The 20,343-nt window shown below is 41.4% G+C and overlaps 1 protein-coding gene across 1 annotated transcript; it reads left to right on the top strand.

Moving 5' to 3' along the window:
* Window positions 1-15,843: 15,843 nt before the first annotated feature.
* Window positions 15,844-18,026, top strand: SSTR1 (somatostatin receptor 1). The gene is made up of 2 exons (XM_010124683.2): window positions 15,844-17,394; window positions 17,735-18,026. The coding sequence occupies exon 1, from the start codon at window positions 15,910-15,912 to the stop codon at window positions 17,083-17,085; it is 1,176 nt and encodes a 391-aa protein (XP_010122985.2). The 5' UTR covers window positions 15,844-15,909; the 3' UTR covers window positions 17,086-17,394; window positions 17,735-18,026.
* Window positions 18,027-20,343: the final 2,317 nt, after the last annotated feature.

The raw sequence follows: 20,343 nt of genomic DNA, 5'->3' as shown, positions 1-20,343 counted from the left end.
CATAACCAACTTCATTAAACTGCAAGGTAGAAAGGAGAAAGAAGGTCAATGACTATTGCTGCAAAATCCATTTCCCTTTTACTTTATTCATAACTTTTTGAAGAATGACTCTTCATATCCTTAGCTGTTACTACAGCCCATATCCTCCTATCTCACCAACCCCTGTTTCTATGCATCCTAAAATGCTGCCACTGGGAGCTTACCATCTGGTCCAGCTCAAAATAAGGTTCACAAATAACAATACTGCACAAATAAAACTGCACAAATGCAAATAATGTGTTGGAGTTTTAATTGAAAATTTGACAGATGAAATCCTCTTTCCATTCTTGAGACAGGATAGCAGGAAATGTTGTTGAAGCTATGTTCACCTTGTTTTCTGAAATAAGTGGCAATGCACAGAAGGGATGGAAAGCTTGCAGCTCAGCGGGAAGCTTGTGTGAGTTATGACTGCTGAAACATGCTGAGCAGGAAACTTGGATCCTGGCAGAGGAGAGACCAGATGTATTTGCTGGGTCTCTGCATAGCTGCAGAAAGAAATAGCGTTGCCTGACAATGAGCTTTAATTAACCAGACCTGAAACAATGTGGACTGCATATATTAGTAACTCTTCAGCTCTGGAATCTTAGCAGAGTCTACAAAAATTAGGACCAAACTGGGGAGCTTAGATAGACCTGTCAAGTTACAGATGAGTAGTGAGAATTTTATCCAGTAGGATGTAAAGTACTGCCTTGCCTCTGGTGTCAATCACTATTTTGGAGGAATCTGACTCATTAATCAATATGGATGATACTGAAGACAGTTATTTCTCCACAGATCTGTATGCCTTTAAATAATACTGCTGCATCTTTAAGACTGGTGTTCTATTGCTAAAAATAGAATCCAAATAACACAGGTTTCAGGCAAAATTTTTGGCAAATCAGGTGTTAGCAGCTTACGAGAAATTAAAAGATGAGACAGGTTTCTGGAAGTATCCTGAATCTATTTTATATCTACTTTGTGAAAGCGTTTTTATTTTAAGATAAGACAAAAGCTTTCAAATGATCACATCATTTAAATTTTAGCAGTTTCCAAAACAGTCTTGCTTATTTTTCTCTCCATATCAGAAAATTAGTCTGATAATGCTTTGACTGAAGTCAGTAGAATTATTCCCATTCAATTACACCCTAAACGTGCAATGGGGTTTGCTAATGCATATAACATCAAAGCCAGTGCATGTGATGAGCAAAGGGGTTTTATGATGCACATAAAACGTTTAGTTTTTCTGGAAGATCTAATTTCAGAATCACAGCAATATTCAGCACCAACCACCTACTTCAAAAGGGCCAATTATGCAACCAATACTCAAGCGAAACATCTGAAATCTGTTTCAGGCCAGCTTCTGTGGCATTAGGTGATACCTGAAGTGCATGAAGATGGCAGAGCTGATACGAGTAAGAGGAATCAATGACAGAAGGAAACATAAAAAGAATTTAAAAGGAAAACAGCGCCAAGCAATGTCCTCGGAAAATACTCCCCTCTTTGTTTTTCTTTAGCTAGTATTAAACAAAATTCTCACTGTCTGATTAACTCAAATTTGTAAGTTTGAAAATAATTCTGCCTATCCCACAGCATGATAATGGTCATGAGATGAATTTTGCATCTTTAATCCACCATGACCACCAAGGAGAAAAATCTCTGAACTTTTCTGTCTGTCAGGCCACTAGGATGCTGCCCACTGTTACCTGAAACTGTTCCAAAAATTAATGTCATGATACAAATGGGAAGGAACTGCACTCATAGTTGGTTTTTTTCACCATTGTTAAGGGTAAGAATTATCTCCACGCTTTTTTCCTATATTTACAGACAGCAGTTCTGTTTATGAAAGCTAGAAGAGCTGTAATGTACTGTACAACATCTACAGTTTTTTTAATCTAATTAGACAGCCCCATCTTTATAGTAATGGGTTTATTATCTGATAATCATGTACTAGCACAACGTGATTTGTTTATTTCCATCAGAATGGGGAATGCTGAGTTATTTTTTTGCCCTCCACAGTCTCCTCCAAATGAAATACTGGCTTCACCTAATTCAGTGGACAACTTACCACAACTGGACCAGCATATCATATTATCTTGAGTGCTTTAAAATAGTTAACATCTTCTAGACATTATAGGTTTTATAAGATTAAAAAGTAAGCACATCTAGATTTATTCCCCTTCTCTTGCATGTGAGTCCTTGTGGGAATCCTGAAAAACACCGAAATAAAACAGTGAGTGTGATCTGATAAGACTGGTATAGAGTCATGGAATAGTTGGGGTTGGAAGGGACCTTTAAAGGTCATCTTAGTCCAACCCCTCTGCACGAAGCGGGGACATCTCCAACCAGATCAGGTTGCTCAGAGTCCCATCCAACCTGGCCTTGAACGTTTCCAGGGATGGGGCATCCACCACCTCTCTGAGCAACCTGTTCCAGTGTTCCACCACCCTCATTGTAAAAATATTTTTCCTAATATCTAATCTGAATCTACCTTTCTCTGTCTCCCAGTTCTCATCTCCCGTGTAGCTCTGCTGATGTCTAAGCTCCATGGAAAAACTTAAGTCTTAGCCATGCCTACAGAACACAGAGAGACCTCTACTTTCACAGTCCGGCCTCTTTTTTTCCACTACTACTTACAGACCGGCAGCAGGGTTAGCTAGCAGCTGTGCGCGGGAACTGCTGGCTGCTAAAGTGGAGATGGAGACAGCAGGCATGCCCACAGCTTAGGCACCTAACTCAGTAGGAATCAAGTGCCTGAACAACCCCCAGGGCTCAGCTTTCAGACACTGTACTAATGGTTGCCATTATCCATTCACAGAGCGAAATATTAGGTCTTGTAGACTATTCGTAAGGCTGCTGACACACTGCATAGTTCTTAATTTTCTGTTATTCATGCATTTGATCTCAGAAGCACCAGTAACAAAGGCATTTTGGAGAAATGAGGGCACAGCATCCTATGGACAAGCAGGTTTCATAGGAAGAGAAACATGTAAACTATGTGCTTTGACCTGTAACCCGTTAGGTCCAACAGTTCAAACCCCACAAACTGCTCGGCATGAAAAAGGGAATGATGCAAAATACTGGGGAAGATATGCACAGGGTGATAGCAAAACAGGAAAGCAGATAGAAATTAAAGAAGCTAAATCTGGATGATGGTCTAAAAATCTTGTTTCTCAGCACTCCTGCTCAGAGTGCTGTTCTGTATATATTAAAAAAAAATAACAAGCAGATTGCCCTTTAATATCCATTCATGGTGGTGAGGGAAGAGGTGCATGAAATACCGTAATGAAGCTCTCAGGGTATGTCTAAATCACTGTTTCAATTTGGATTATTTTTCAAGTGTGTCTCCTAATATCACTGTTTAGTGCTCTTTGATTCACACTGTGGAGTGATGTCTGAATGCAGAAACTGAATATGTGCTCCAGGGGCGCACCTAGTGTACCACAAACAAACACTAAACCCACGGACCAGATTTGTGCCAGTCCAAAATTTAAAGTAACCCATAATGTGACATTCAGACCTCAGCACTAACTCTTTCACCTTACATATCTGCTATTATTGGTCTGCACTACTTGCTAATGTAAACTGAGCCTCATACATCACTTTTTGCAAATGCTGATGAAGTGAAAGAGGGTACTAAAGTGGTTCTGACTTCAGCCAACACGGGGGGAGAGAGAGAGGAGAGAAAGGGGAGAGAGAAAGAAAAAAGGAAAGGGAGACAGAAGGGCAGAGGCAGAAGGAGTCCTACCAGCATTGCTCACAAAGAGACTTGCAGAGCGATACTCTGAAGCTCTCAGAAAAGCTGGGGAAAACAGAGTAGAAAGGTGCAGGCTTTCTCCCGCTACCAAAGGATAAGGTTTGAGAGGAGCCAAAAAGTATTTGAGTCATTATTAATATAGCAAGGTAATTATGGATGCTGCTTATAACATTTTTGTTTTCATGTACTCTTGTTAATTCAAGAGCTCAAGGCTAAACATCTTCTAACCAAATGCATATCCTTTAAAAGTCCCTTCCTGTATTTCGTTTATGTATTACCACATTCAGCATGCATTCTGAGATAATAGGATGACATGAGGTACATTATTGACCATGACACAGACATGAAACAACCGTTTACCATCTCTGCCTGCTTCATGACCTTCACCTAGTCATCTTCTCCTTCAGATAGTTTTAAAGTCTGAAAATTACAGCAACTGGATAAATAAGATGTTTTATAGTAGGCAGCATGAAATAAGCAAACAAAAAAATTGTATTTCTGTGTCAAAAGAAGATGATATGCATAGGTAAGAAATTAAAAACAAGTAGTTTGTGTTTTAAATATTGGTGAAAATAAAATTACAGCTAGAGATGGATGCTTACCTTGGGTAAATTTCCCATGGAAATGACTAATAGTCAATGAGTCACTATCATTCACTTCAATGAGTCTTCACTTAAGACATGCAGATGAATTCTCAGTCTACATGAAGATTGCCTTTGAGCTCTGTCCACACTGAGACAGCGGTGTGAACGCATGTGTTACACACCGTGATATACTTCATTGTTTCGTACTCCACAGACCCCAGGTGGTCTTTCAGTACAGGAAGAATCAATTAAGGTGTTGAATTACTGCAGAGTTCAGTTCTGGAGCATCTGCAAGGGGCAACTCAGAAGAGAGGCATCACTTGAAATATTTTTACTGTTGCTGTTATTTGGAATTTTGTTTTCTGCAAGAAGGTGGATTTTTTCCTAAAATACGGAGCATAGGTGACTTTGACAATAAGTCTATTTTATAAGCTGTAACTTTTTATGTTGCAACTGTATTTTAAGTTATTAAACTCAATTTAAAAATCAAAACAAAAGCTAGCCTTTGGCGCTTTTTTTTCTGGTTATTTAGAAAATTAAACAAAAATTCTTCAACTTCATAAAATATGCAAGATAAAACTGAAAAAAAAAGTCTTTGATGGTATCAGACTGTAAGGGATTGCTTTTCTGTTTTACTGCATGATTCATCATCAGGGACTACACCAAATATCCTAATTGGAGTGGGATTTGGAAGTGGAGATTTTCTGTCACATCACGGTATTTCCTTAAGTGTACTTTTTAGCACTTACTTTATATACATAACAGCATGCTACATGTATGTTGACAGAATGTCCTCATTTTTGTAAACTGCATAACTTTCAGAATCCCTTGATGAGAACCACTTGGGTAACTAAACAGAAGTACAAAAGAAGAGATGTTATTCAAGTGAGAGCGAATGAAAGTATGCAAATGCTAAAGGAAGATAAATTATTAAATACAAAATTCAGCACCATACTCAGCATAGTTGTCCAGTGTAAGAGCTCAGTGAAAAGTTTCTGTAATAAAAAAAAAACAAACTGTTTTTGTCAAATGCACTTATATTCAGAGGCTGATGATCTTTGATGTTTTACTAAACTTGAGTATCTTAGAAAAATTCAGATATTTAAAAAAACATTAATTAAGTACTGCATCTTGCTTCTGTTGCATCCTAAAGGAGCAGAAACTGAAGTTCTCCATTTAAAAAATTCTCAATGTAAACTTATCTTCAGGTTTCAAAGAAGAATAAAAATAATAAAGAAATTTAAGAACTAGGTGCCCGTGCACAGTAAGATTGTGAGTTTTGCTGGAGTGGGAATTTTAGTTTTGCCCCTTGGTTTGAAGTTAGTGATGGTATTTACAAATCTTGTATCAACACGTCATCCTCAATGAACGGAAAACTCTATTTATGCAGTTTTAGAGCCTGAGAGGTAATTTTTCCTCAGAATTTCCCCATAAAAACATGACAGCACACCCTATTTTATGAAATTTTTTTGGATATGTTGACAATTATGTATTCATGATTGGTTCTCCAGTATTTCATATCGTAAGTGGTTATTTGTATGTTATATTTAAGATTATAATGGCATCTTTGTACATCTCTTTTGCAATAGCATTGGTGGCTACTCAAAATAGAGGACATCAGAATAACAAAGATAAAAAAAAGAAAAATCTGAAATATTTTCAGTGAGTGTTGGATGTACAAGATACCGTCCCCCAAATGCTGAACTGTCTTCAGATATGTACAAGTACCACAGATAACAAAAGCTAACTCTAGGATTATGCTTTTCTTCAGTTTATCTTGTGCAGATGGACTCAAACGTCAAACAACATAAACTAGACCTGTGCCGTCACTGTATGACATGCACTGCTGCTTCAGTTTTTAGTATGCATATTTCCCTTTAATTGTGTATTATCATTTCCATGATAAAAATAGCTTCCCATTGCTCCTAACAAAAAGAAACAATTACACGCCAAATTATGATGAGACATCAATTTTTAACAAGATTTGCTGTGAAATAAATGATTGTTTGCTGTATAAATACGTATCGGAAGGTTGAGAAGTTATCCATCAGGAAGATCTGTTTCACTTATTCATACGACCTTTAAATGCAAACTTACACACTGAGAACTGTTTCCATAAGCCAGATGAAATAAGTCATAAAATTTAACGGGGTATCATACAATAGTTATGGTTATCCTGTAAATTTACTTTGCTTTCTGCAATCATAGCAATATTTCCCGATTTGTTAAAAGTTCTTTGCATTCAAATAGCACCTCCCCTTTTCCCCAGCCCACCCCATTCATAATTGATCACCCTCTCCTTTCGCTCATACATTTAGTGCAATATTTATTCTCCGACTGTATCCAGGCCTGCCAAAATAAATACTTAGCACTGGCAAGCAGTGTCCAACCAGCATATATTTAAATCTGTTACTGTAAGGAGGGTGGCGAAGACTAGCCACAGAGCCATTTCAAAACTAGGCCGGACGAAGCACCAGAGAACAGCATCTGCCATAGGGAAGGACTTCACTACAAGAAGACCCCACACCTCTTTCCTCAACTATCTTTTGTGAGAATTATTTGCAATTACTTGTGCTTACTGATGGACACGATCCAACACAACAAAAGTCATAAATGTCACAGGTGCCTTTGTTTAAATCAGTCTTTAAATAGTTCAAGGAGATACATTCATCATATTATTGGGAATGTTCGCTTTTACAGACATTTTTCAAGCCTAAAATCTTTCAATAGATTTGCATGTTCTTTGAAAATGCATCTCTGCTTGAATAATGAAAAATTCCCATTCTTCTTGTAACTTATATGAATACAGCTATTTAAAGATTAAGCAGTTCTTCAAAATAGAGAGTTTATAGTGAGTCACTTGTACCACATGAAACAATTTCAAGACCCCAAAGATTACACAGCAGGGAATCAGTAAAATTATAGCAACACTTAGAAAGAAGCAACAACAAGCAGAGTATTAAAAATTGTATACAATTGTCCACAGAATTAAAATGGTGGTTATACAACACACTTGGCATGGGGATTAGAACATGAATTTGTGAATAAATTGCAAGCTTATCACTTGGGATGGGGATTATAACATGACTTTATGAATAAATTGCAAGCTTGTCCCATCAAAAGCTGTTTTGGACATTTCCATTTGATAATGACAATTTTAACAACTTTTCATTTATTTTCACTTCATTATTATCTCTCATAGTGAACAGGTAGAAGCAACTCTATTCCACGGGTGAAATAAGAGAAGCTTTCTTCCATTTACTATTAGATGCAAAACTTTCTTCAGGGATAATGGATAAAGCCCCTCATAGTTTCAACAGTTTTGCCCATTTAGCCATAAGTAATTTGAGGCATTTTATCCCTCACAACTACACAAAGAAAAGGAAGTAAACACCAACAAAAATTTTCACCACTTTTTTTGTTGTTTAAAGAGTTATACCTATCAATCATCTTGAAGTGTTGCAATTTTATAGAGGCTAAATGCAAAGATAATAAATAAAACTCTCCATTTCCTGTGGAAGCCTCGTGATCATTTCTCTGAAGAATATACTGTTTCCCTGTAAAGCAAATCTCCATACTCAGAGCTGCATAGAACCGTTTTGACTGAGATCAACATGTCTGATAGGTACAAATTGCAAACCAGCAGCTATCTTAATGTTCTGTAAAGTGCTTTCTAAATGTTACCCCAAAATGTAACTGGATCCTAATTTTCTCCTCAAGAGGTACATCTAAAATTATACAAGTCTCTCCAAGGAGACATAGTTCCAGGTGAAATCAGTTCTGACACCAACATTGTAATCAGAACTCTGGATGTTTTCAGATGCCAGTGATGTCCACAGTCAAAATCACAACTCCACACTTCTTTCCCTTTGAGGAAACACACTGGGGTCTCGCCTGTTCAGTTACGCTGTAATAATAACTAGCAACTGAGTCATAAATATTCTGGCCCAGGATGGAATATGTACCACCGTGAAACCTCAGAGGCAAAGCTCAGTTAACGTAATGATGCGCACTTAGTGAAGTCAATAGAAATATGGCAATTTTCACTAGATTAAGACATTCCCCCTTGGAAGACATCCCTACTTCCCACTAAATAATAAAGCATGCAGTTTTCCTGCTATGTGTCTTTGGTTTATGCCCTTCAAAGTGGTGAGACAAGTTGCCTTACTTTTTAAACAAACCGGGTTTTTCTATTGGAATATGCATTATAGCACAGAACAAAATAGTATTATTTGGGGAGCATGACTTCTCAGATATTATTTATCCAGCTGAAACAACATAAACAACTACTTCATTCTTTTAAAATATTCAGGTTAATCAAGCAGTAACAAGATTTTATGTACCACTATCTGCTGTGCTCCAGGCAAGTTTTAACCAGGCCTGATGAAAATCTGGTAAATACAATTTGTACCTGGCTATGTTTACAGCCAAAACATACTCAGTAGCTTTCCAGCTGCACCTACTGCTGGTGCCACTTATCACCAAGTAACTTTTTGAAGGGAGGCGAGGACTGAAAACCACAGTTCCAACCACTGATACATCCATAAAAATCCAATTAATGAAAAGTCAATAGCATTACTCAGATTTGGAAAAGTGTGTCTGAGATCAGAGTCTGGAATTAAGTCTTATCTCATTTGCTGGGGCAGTAACCTTGCCCCTGAGAACTTGAGGAGTGTGCTATCAGCACCTGCATTTAGCCCTCAGCTTTCCTGAAAAAATTAATGGCACAGAGCGGTTTGTTGTATGACTCTGCCAGATAGCTGATTTCAGCCATGGTAATCTGTGTCAAGTTATTAACTACTACAGTAGAAAATGTGATGAAGTAGGAAGAATTGCAATGTAACACAGCTTTCGTCAGCCATCTGGTTTTAATATTTTTCAGCAGCTAAGTCTGAAATAAATGCATCTGGATCAAGAGACAAAGAATCTTTTATGTGTTCACTAAGCAACAGCTTGACTCTTTCTCTGACGAAAGTGTTTTAAAACATCTGTTTTTACAGAATAGATGTTAATTTCTCAGTTAATTGTAAAGTTCAAATGACAAAATTTTCGTTTGAGGAGAAAATGCTTTCTAACATACCATTATAATGAATCACTTCCATCTGTCTATTTGCACTGCATTTTCAACCATAACTAAAATTGATGTAAAGTTTAAGCACTCTGCTAGAAGTAAAATTATAACCAGAATCATGACATCTAAGATACAATAGCTGTATTAGAAGGAAAACATTTTAAAATATGTTGACACTGTAATGAAAAGTTAGTCTCGTCTGACTCACAGCACAGCCAGCGATATCAGTCAATGCAAGAACAGAATTTACATCTAAGTGGTTAAGTGGCCCGAATTTCGTATCTTAATCAAAAGGTCATGAAAAATGTATGACTTCCAAAAATATACAATTGAAATGGGTACTGAATTATTTTTAACAAAACTCTAACAGTTTACCATTCAACTAATTGCCCAAACTATATAGTAATTTGCTATTTTGTAGAAATAAGTGGTTGTAAAAGATCATTTACTCATTAATTTCTCAGCAAGATGTATGAAACATTCGGTTTCAATGGTGCACAGGGCATCTACAATCTGACTAGGAGACACTTTACTGAATTAGTCAGTGGGATCCCATTGAAATGGCTCAGCCTACCAAAACTCTTTTGAATTTGCTGAAGGTTCACAGTGTGTACAAGTTAGAGCAGTTTCACAGGCTGCCACATCACTGCTGTGTCACTGCTGTGCTGAAAAGTTGAAAGATAGTGATGAAAGTTACTCATATTTTCCTGGGTTTTAAATGTTTAATAAATTACCATAGTCCTCCTTTTAAGTGTCTTGACTGTTTCCTTTTTCTTGCCACAATACCTGAGACACAGTGACAGTAAGTGAAACGCATCTTGACTGACAGAAAATGTATCATCTGCCTTGTGAGCTGTTTGTAGGGATTTTTGAGATGGGAGATTTCAAGAGTTAGTGTTACCCCCTCATCAGACTAAATGTTTGTCAGAAAACTGTTTCTAATTGCCACTGTCTTTCTTACCTCAAATACTTCAGATGGAGTGGACTGGGCTAGCATTCAACTGCGGGAAGAGAATTAAAGATCGAGCTCCCAGTATGAACTGAAAGTGCTTAATCAGCTGGAGCTCTGGGCTTTGCCTCACGTAAGTCTATCCCAAAGATGTGCTTGGGATGAGCCTTGACACCCCAGTTGTGTCCTAGAGGAGAACGAGGACAGGTGAGAAAAAATTGGGAAGTTGTTTTCTCACCCTTTGGCAATCCCTCTTAATACTCAGCTCCCTTAGGGCTGTTGACTCAATCGCTCTTCTAACCCTAATCCAAGGGTTAGATAAATCAGACTGCATCCTATCCTGAGACCCCAACATATGGCCCAGAGGAGAAAGTCTTTAGGGGACAGCATCTTTGGAGCCTTCTTCTATCTTATGCAGCTTTTAAACCCTTTTTCAGCTCCTTTCAGCTGGAGCTGTTGGTGTTGTCTCTCTCCTGACCTTAAACTTAAGCTTAGGCATGGGATGAACAATACCCTGAGATACCCAGTATTGTCCCAGAGGGACAAAAAAGTGTTCAGACATGAAGTCTTTGCACAGCCTCCCCACTATACCTGGAGGTATGGGCTTTGTCTCTCTCCTTACCCTAACCCTAGGCATAGACTGAGCCTTAGCACTAGGCTTCCCATCATGGCCTAGAAGTAAGAATTTTTGGGAGATAATTCCTTTTCCACCCTTCTAGGGGATGCAGGTGTTGCTACAAAAATGAAGTATTGGGAAAGTGTCTACATGTGTCTTAGGCCAACCAGCAGACTATGTTGAGAAGGTCAAACTGCTCTTCCCCACTTTGTGACATGTGAATTATGAACACAAACTAAGACCTCTGGCCTACTCTTACAGGCAAAGCTCTTAAGTAAAAGAATGAACCATAACAAAGATAAAATGTCTAAACACATTCCCAAAATAGAGTTTGTTTATATCAGAATGTCTGTTTTAAAGGATATTTTGATTGTCAGAACTATGCCTTCTGTTTCATGAGGTTGAAATGAGCCAGTGGTGGTATTTATAGTGGTATATCATTATTGGAATAACCAAATGCATTATCTCTAATTAAACATGGCTACTCGTCATGGTTTAGCCCCACTCAGCAGCTAAAATACCACACAGTCACTCACTCTCCCCTCACAACCCCCCACAGTGAGATGAGAAGGAGAATTGGTAAAGAAAAGAAGTCAAAACTCATGGGTTAAGATAAAAAAAGTTTAAGAGGACAACAGAGAAAAAGAAAATAGAGATGGAAAACAAACAAAAACTCCCAGTAACAGAAAATAGATAATTTACAGTATAATAATACAATAAATACAAAAATACAATAATTACAGTAATAATAATAATAACAGTAATAATATTGAGCACATAATTTACAGTAGCTCACAGCAAATCCTGACACCCAGCTTCCTCCCTGGTAGCAGGAACCCCCCCCCCCCCCCAGCACCATCCCCACTTTACATACTGAGCATGATGTCACAGGGTATGGAACAGCCCTTTGGCCAATTTGGGTAAATTATCCCAGCTGTTGGCTAATGAATAACCTATCCCAGCTGTGTCCCCCAGCCACAGGTGCCACCAGCTCCAGTTCCTCTCCCAGCTCAGGTCAAAATTAACTCTATCCTAGCTGGAACCAGTACATTATCAAATACTTGAGGTTAGAAATATATGCTATTGAATCATGAGCAACAGGCAATTGAGTGTTGGTAAAGATCAGTAGCTAGAATTTCTCAGTAAATTAATACATATAAACTGTGTTACAGCAATTGGTCTAAGTGGCTAGGCAGGCATTCAAACAATTCCTTTCTGGAAAATGGTATCATTCTCTAATGTGAATATAATTTTCGGTACCTGAAGGAAACTTCAATGAATGGAGATACAGAAATCCTCAAGCCTTCTAAATAGGATGTATAACACATGGTACTTCATTATAATTATGCCTGTGGTGGCATTTTGTTTCTTCTGGGCACATTCGTCAAGTAGGGGTGTGTGTAATGTCTAATGAGGTTAGTACCTTTGCAGGAGTTACAATTTACAGGTAATTTGTTTCAAATTATTGCAGTAAGAAACAACGCTGTGCCCAAACCTATTTCAACAGAAGAGCTTTTACTGACCTATTCGGGTGCAGGGCATGGCCAAATGCTAGCATTGTAAAGTGATTAATTAAAATGAGCCAAAGTGTGAATAAAATGTCTAAAATGCCTCCACGAGTGACTATGTGTTTATATGTATGCAAATACAATGGAGGGCAATACAGACAAGAACTCAAATTTTGTGGTAAAGTACTACTATTAAGAGTTTCAAAACCAATCATTTTTGCTCCCGTGTTCGTAAAGAGCAATCTAAAATCATTCACATTTCTAGTCAATACTATTGTTAAATGCCAATTTATAACAAAATGAAAGAAGGAAACCCCTCAATCAATGCTCTGTAAGTAAATGCCCCTTAAAACAAATGCTCGCGTAAACAAAAACTGGATTATATTTGAACTACAGGTTTTCAAACAGACTACAGTGCTGCAATCAACCAGATGTTCCTGTTGATGTGTTGGAAGCTATTGACTTATGCTCCTTCTCATATCAGTGACTGAAAGCTGATTCATATTCTCTCAGAATATAAATTTTAAGGAAAATAATTATCCAGCTGAATTTACATAATTGTAGAGATTCAAGCAGTGTTAGATAGCACACTGCAAGTAAAGATTTTGCATGTTGTAGTTAAATATATTTTTTTTTCACTGTATACTGGAAGCTCTGATGCTAACACATGAGAATACGCAACTTCTAAAACCCCAAATGTAAGGATGAATTTTCTGAGAAAAATTTGTATGGCATCCCCAAGTGCTCTAACATCTAGCTAAAGCTCTCACGTAAGAGCAATAGTCCTAGGAATGGTAAGATCATTTGCAAGGGCTGCTCAATAAATGGATTTCTGTACTAGAACATAAATACAAAAAGTCCTCAAACATCACAAATAGTATCATCCAAATAGAACTTAAGTGCAATTACTAAAAACTGAATAGGGTTATTTTTATATATCATTACATTTATGTGTAGGGGTGTTTATATACATACATAGGTATTCACAATCTACTTTTTAGTCACAGAAGAAAAGGAAACAGCTTGCTTAAGGGCCATGCAAAAGTGTGCATGTCCTAAATGTAATACTTTTGACAAGGTGTCAAAGAGGACACTCTGGTTACACTGGAGTGCCTAGGTGTACATTGATTGGAGGTGATGACTGGCACAAGGAAAATCGTACAGTCAGAGAGGTTACATGTATATGTTCAGATAGCTGCTGGTGGTGATAAGGGGTATGGGGATACATACGGTGCCAGAGAGAATAAATTCCTGATAATGGGCTATAATGAACTGATGGCAATGCTGCATGTATCCGCATATTAAAGTGGTGGGTAGTGATAATATGTATAATTGTGAGGGTGGGCGGTCAGTGATAACAAGATGTGTGAACTGTAGGAGGTGACGGGTATGTATGGTAAAATGAGTAGGTGGTAAGGATGCATGTGTGATGCTGAGCATGGTGGTGCTGCAGGGAGCATATAGCAGCGTATGCACTGCAGTGATATTTATGTGGTGTGGACCCGTTGTTCTTAACAAAAGTAGGTGGTGCTCACAGGCAACAGTTGATGCAAAGAGGCAGGCTGGTGTCCGTACAGGTGCGGTGTGCTCACATATGAGTGGCCAGAGTCAGCAGAATAAGGAATTACTGAGTATTTATTTTGTATGTTGATGCAGTGAACAGGTGTGAGGGTGTGTGTATTAGTGAGTAACCATGTCTGGTTAATGTAAAATGTAAAAAGGTCATAGTGGTTGTAGGTGGAAATTGATTAATTGTAAGTACATTAAGGATACTTATTGCCCAGAAGGAGAGGTGTATGTGAAGGTCATACATCTAAAAAAAAACCGCAAAAGCATACAAAAAAGTATGCTTGTTAGGGTAATAGAGATGCAGTATTAGGACTCCCCTCCCTGCTGGTGTTCATGTGTGTTTGGAACTGGTGGTGCAGACGAGGCGTGTATGGCAGCAGTGTCTGTCTAGAGATGACAGTATGAGTAGCTATCGGTGTATGTGATGGGGCTTCTCTAGGACCAGGGTGTGTGTACAAAATAGCACGGTATGGGTCAATGTGTAGAAGCAGTTCGTGGGTGTATGGGTCAGGTGTGGGATGCCATTTATGTAGTGGTGGCTACGTGTATGTGGAAGTAGTGTATGAATGGAGATGGTGTCAATGGTTTGTGGCACTGTATAGTGGTGAGGAGGGTTTACAGCCTCCTCCCTGTGTGGATACAACCCTATCAGGAATATGCACGTGTTTTAAGTACAATATTAAGAGAGAGAAGGGTGTAGCATGGTGATACAGAATGTGGTGGTTGAGCTTGAAGTGATCCTGTGAGCGGAAGCACTATATGAGGGGACAGAAGAGTGGAGAGATGGTGTGTTTGCATGGCAACATAGCTGGGATGGGCTTGGCACCATCATAGTGCAAATAGTAATGGTGAGCTGTAGTGTGCAAATTAGTGCCTGCGCTGTTGGATGTGTGAGGGATAGAGGCAGAGCATGTGCTGTGGTGTCAGAATGGGATGGGAGTGGGCACATTTCGGGACTGAGCATGTGGAGAGGGACAAGGCTGTAAAGTATTGTGATGTCTGGGAGTGGTGGTGGGACAGGACAAGGTGGGGAAATGGAGGTGCATGGTGGTAGGAGGCGTGGGCATTGCTGTTTTCAGGCAGTGCTGTACAGGTAGGGTTGCAGGTTGTGTGGCAAGTGCCACACCTGGTGCCAGCCTCACGGGGTGGGGTGACAGGAGAGGGTTACAGCAGCGGTGCAGGGATGAGACATGCCTGCTCGGGTAACATTGGCCAGCCACTCACATCCCAGGGTTTTTTTCCTAAAGGAGAAAGGATGGTTCCTTTGCCCGGGGTGCCTCTGGCCCGGAGGTGCCATGGAGGGGGAGCAGGGCGGAGCGGAGCGGGAGGAGAGGATGCCGGCTGGGAGAGGATCAGTGTGGGGTGCGAGGGCAGTGCAGGGCGGGGGAAACGATACTGGATGGAGGAGCAGCGTGGGGTCGGGGGGCACGGCGGGGTGGGGGGGGGCAGTGGGGACGGGGTGGAGGCTGCACCCCGGCAGCCCCGGTGCTGCCAGCTCTTCGAGCAGCCGGAGGGCGGAATGGGAGGCGGGATGCGGGGAGGGGGGGTGGAGGGGGAGAGACAACCACTTACGTCTCCTCCTGCTATTTTTTTTTTTTTTTCCCTCCTCCTTTTCGTAGCTGGTGACGCGTCGCTGCCTATTAATCATTCACCAGCCGGAGAGCGGCGATCGCTGCCGCTCGGAGCGAGCGGCGCCAGCGGCCGTCCCCGTCCCTGTGCCCCCGTCCCGGTGCCCGCGCCCCGAGCAGCCGCGGCCGGAGCCCCGCCGGGATGCCGAGCCCGGCCAGCGGCGGGCGGCTGCTGCTGCTCTGAGCCGGGGGCGGGGAGGTCCGGGCAGAGGATGCTCCCCAATGGCACCTGCGCCAGGCTTCCGGGCGGTGCAGGCAGCGGCAGCGGCGGCAGCGGCGGCAGCGGCGGCGCCTCGGAGGAGGCGGCGGTGGGGGGCATGGACTCGGGCGGCAGGAACTCCTCGGGCGCCCCGAACAGCACCCTGAGTGAGTCTCAGGGCAGCGCCATCCTCATCTCGTTCATCTACTCCGTGGTATGCCTGGTGGGACTGTGCGGCAACTCCATGGTCATCTACGTGATCCTACGCTATGCCAAGATGAAGACAGCCACCAACATCTACATCCTCAACTTGGCCATCGCGGATGAGCTGCTGATGCTCAGCGTCCCCTTCCTGGTCACCTCCACCCTGCTCCACCACTGGCCCTTTGGCTCACTGCTCTGCCGCCTGGTGCTCAGCGTGGATGCCATCAACATGTTCACCAGCATCTACTGCCTGACCGTGCTCAGTGTGGACCGCTACATCGCTGTGGTGCACCCCATCAAGGCGGCTAGGTACCGCCGGCCCACTGTGGCTAAGATGGTGAATCTGGGTGTCTGGGTGCTTTCCATCCTCATCATCCTGCCCATCATCATCTTCTCCAACACAGCAGCCAACAGTGATGGAACAGTGGCTTGCAACATGCTCATGCCAGAGCCCACCCAGAGGTGGCTGGTGGTCTTTGTGGTCTACACCTTTCTGATGGGCTTCTTGCTGCCTGTGGTGGCCATCTGCCTCTGCTACATCCTCATCATTGCCAAGATGCGCATGGTGGCCCTGAAGGCTGGCTGGCAGCAACGCAAACGCTCGGAGCGCAAGATCACCCTCATGGTCATGATGGTGGTGATGGTCTTTGTTATCTGCTGGATGCCCTTCTACATCGTGCAGCTGGTCAATGTCTTTGTAGAGCAGGATGATGCCACCATCAGCCAGCTCTCCGTCATCTTAGGCTACGCCAACAGCTGTGCCAACCCCATCCTCTATGGCTTTCTCTCGGACAACTTCAAGCGGTCCTTTCAGCGGCTGCTCTGCCTCAGCTGGATGGACAATGCTGCAGAGGAACCCATCGACTACTATGCCACTGCTCTCAAGAGCAGGGCATACAGCGTGGAGGACTTTCCCCCAGACAACTTGGAGTCAGGGAGCATGTACAGGAACGGCACTTGCACCTCCAGGATTACCACCCTCTGAGGAAGTGTTCCAGCCCCCTGCTCCCCTACTGCCCCCCAGCAGGAGGGTGAGCAAGGCCAGGGCTGTGGCGTGGGGTGGCTGGGAGGGAGGGGGTTTCGGTCCTGCTCACCAACAGCAGTGTTTGTTAGAAGAAGGAGTGAAGAAAACCCCATGTCCTCGGTCTGCTGCCCTGCCCCCACCCCAGTCTGCTTTCCTTGAGAGCGAGTGTGTTCACTGATGCTTTGACACCCCCCTTAGCAAATTGCTGCACTCGTGGGTCAACTTTGCGTCTGGCAGCCAGGCTCTGCCACCCCCTTCTATGACTGATAAGTGGCTGTACAGGTCCCTCAGCGACTCTCCCCTCATCTTTTGTACAGGCTGCCCTCTCTCTCAGTTGGTGTAGTGGGGACTCCCCCCCGCCGCCGCCCAGGCCACTGAGTCGAGCCTGCCTCAGTCAAGCCCCAGCATTCAGGCTCAGACTTCCCCCGACTGAAAGCAACCCTGCTCAGCATCTCTTGGTACACACCTCCCCTTCAGAGAGTAGAAATGCTGGGAAAAGTCCCCTCCAACATACACCTTGCCCTTCCCCAGGAAGGAGCAGATACCATCTCTCTAGCTTCTCCCAGGAGTAAAAAGAAAGAGGGGAGCAAAAAGGCCCCAAGAAAAGAAGCAGCATAGTCATGGAGCCGTCTTTTGCTTTGCAGACAGCTTCCACCTCACTGGGGCTCTGGTGCTATGCCCTGTGGAAGCAGGGCAGAGAAGATCTTCAGAAAAAAATCTGATTGTTGCTGTGCTTCAGAGCTGCACAGCAGGTTGCTGATAATGGGAGAAAAACAGTCCCGTAACTCACGGAGAGCCAAGCCCTGAGCCGGGAGTCGGGGGGAGCACTGAGCTGGGAAATGTTTGAATGCGTTCATACATACAATAAAATGTGCTAATAATAAAGTTTAAAGGAAGCGCTAGACTGTGAAGCTATTGTCTTGCGCCTGCTCCATCAGCTGTGAAACAGCGATGAAGGGAGCTGAGACAGTTTTGAATAACCTGGGTGGCCGCAAAGTCACTTTAGCCTACATGGAAAAAGAGAGATTAATTTCAAAATCTCCATCAGGCTCTGAAATAAATACTTGACAAAAAAGTAGCTGTTTGATAATAGCTATTACCCTAGCTCCACTTTCTTCTGTTGCACTAAAAAATATAAAATGTGTTTCATATGTTGCCAATGTACTATACTGGCCCAGAGCTTCTTAATGTTTCATTTCTGAGAATTGTTGGTTTTAGTGTGTGCTGGACGTCTTTTTGTTTGATTTTTTTTATTTGATTCCTGTTACTGTGTTGTGAACGTGTTTCTCTGAAGCAATTTATACTGTGTACTTATGTCTGTGGTGGCTACTTGCAAGGTTGCATTTAAAATAGGTGATGCTCAAGAAGGCTCCTTTTCGATAAAAAGGTTGGCACTTTTTCTAACTCTTTCATCTACATTGCCTCCCCCACAAAAATTCTCTCTTGAATTTTCCCTCTTACGACAGAACAATTTTTGCATAGACAAATGAAGCTTTCTTGTTTGACAAATGACAGCTGATTAAACAAAACCTTCTACCCCTGCTCCCTCTTATCCAGGATGTAAGAATCGTACAGACTGTGTTGAAAAAAAGCAGCTATGTTTTTTGCTTTCTACTGTCTATATTAGCAGTGTCACACAGTGGCAGGCATCCCAGTAGCTGTGACAAATCACTTCTCTAGCACAATACTGTGGTTGTATTAATTATAACTACTGGCAATCTGAAGCAAGAGATTGGGAAAAATCTCAAGTAGCAGCATACTCGTAGCATTGTACTGGTAGCTACAAGTGCTTAAGTACAGTGTTAAGTGTCAGGTTGACAACTAAGGCATCTAGCATTTGCAGTGATGGACTTACTACAGGATTTTGTTAAACTATACTCTTTAACTTTTCTCAGCAGCAAAAAGCAGGATACTACTTTGTACATTTCTTTCAACAAAATTTAGGTACTGTTAAATGAATGTATAATTTAGTATTTTGAAGTTGTCTGATTCAAAGACCATTGAAATGAGAGGAAAAAAACCCTAATTCCCTTCAATGGACTGTGAGTCAGCTCCTTTTAGTTTAAAAATTGCTAATGTGGAAGCTGTTACATCCTTATTAAAATATTTTGTGAAAAGCTTTAACAATTGTACAGTTTCTTTTCTTTTCTTCCCAGTGGACCTCACTTAAAGAAAACATGTAAATATTAATTTAATTTTTGCTAATGTTTTACATGCACATATGGGGAAAAAAATGGATGAAATTTCTTTATAAGCTTATTCAACTTTTCACAGAAACCAAACATCTGCCAAAACAGTAAAATGCCCTATGATACCACGTGGTGCTATTTGTAGAGCTTCACTTAAAATCTCACTCACAATGTCTTTAAAATTATATAAATCTCATAATCTTATGTGGTCTTTTCACTCAGGCATATTGTTCTGTCTGGTCAGATTAAAGAGAGTGTCAGTCTGCTTTCTACTCTTGGATTTGTTCATCATCAGACACGATGAAGCAAAAGTTAAGAAAAGGTGATTCATACCCGATACTCAGCTTTGATGAAAAGTTGAGCCTGGTTTTGTTTCTTATTGTTTATGTTAAGTTGGTTTTTTTTTTCCACTTTGCCTTTAAACAAAGCTGTGATGGATGCCTGCACACCTACCAGCACATGCACTTTAATTTCACTTCTCCCAGGCAGAGCGCGGCAGGGTGGCGTTGGTATTTGGCAGAGCAGCCGGGCGCTGGCGCAGAGGCTGTCGGTGCCTCAGTAGATGGCAGGATTTCCTTCGGATGGATGCGCTCACTCACTCCCAGCCGGCAGTGCCCGTGTCATTACTGGCTAAAACATCCTCTGTACTTTCAGCTGGAAACAAAATCTGTTTATTGTAAACTAACCGTTTTCCCCGCTATTTTTTCACCCTAAGTTTAGTTTGACTTTGGCAGTGGGAGAGGTGATCAACAGCTGTAAATCACTCTTTATTTGCTTTGGAAGAAAAAAAGTTTGTTCATTCTGTGTTATTATTCTAAACAGCAGAACATAAATACCAGGAAAAAAAAAATGTTCTCATGAAATAATGTGTACCAGAAAACAAACAGAACTATTTTAATGCTTTCCAAATTGCAAATAAGAGTCTTCAGATTTCATATGGAAACAATTTGAGCTAATACTTAATTCAGAAAAAAAAAAAGAGGACAGTGACTTATTTCTTTGAAACCTTTTGCCTCTTTACACAGCTATA

The sequence above is a fragment of the Chlamydotis macqueenii genome, chromosome 5, assembly GCF_036417535.1.
Source record: "Chlamydotis macqueenii isolate bChlMac1 chromosome 5, bChlMac1.mat, whole genome shotgun sequence".
NCBI classification, from domain to species: domain Eukaryota; kingdom Metazoa; phylum Chordata; class Aves; order Otidiformes; family Otididae; genus Chlamydotis; species Chlamydotis macqueenii.
The sequence above is the reverse complement of the archived record's forward strand: the minus strand, read 5'-3'. Positions and strand labels throughout refer to the sequence as shown.

Bases quoted from the DNA above. Each gene is read 5' to 3' on its own strand.
- SSTR1 (XM_010124683.2), top strand. From the start codon at position 15,910: ATGCTCCCCAATGGCACCTGCGCCAGGCTTCCGGGCGGTGCAGGCAGC.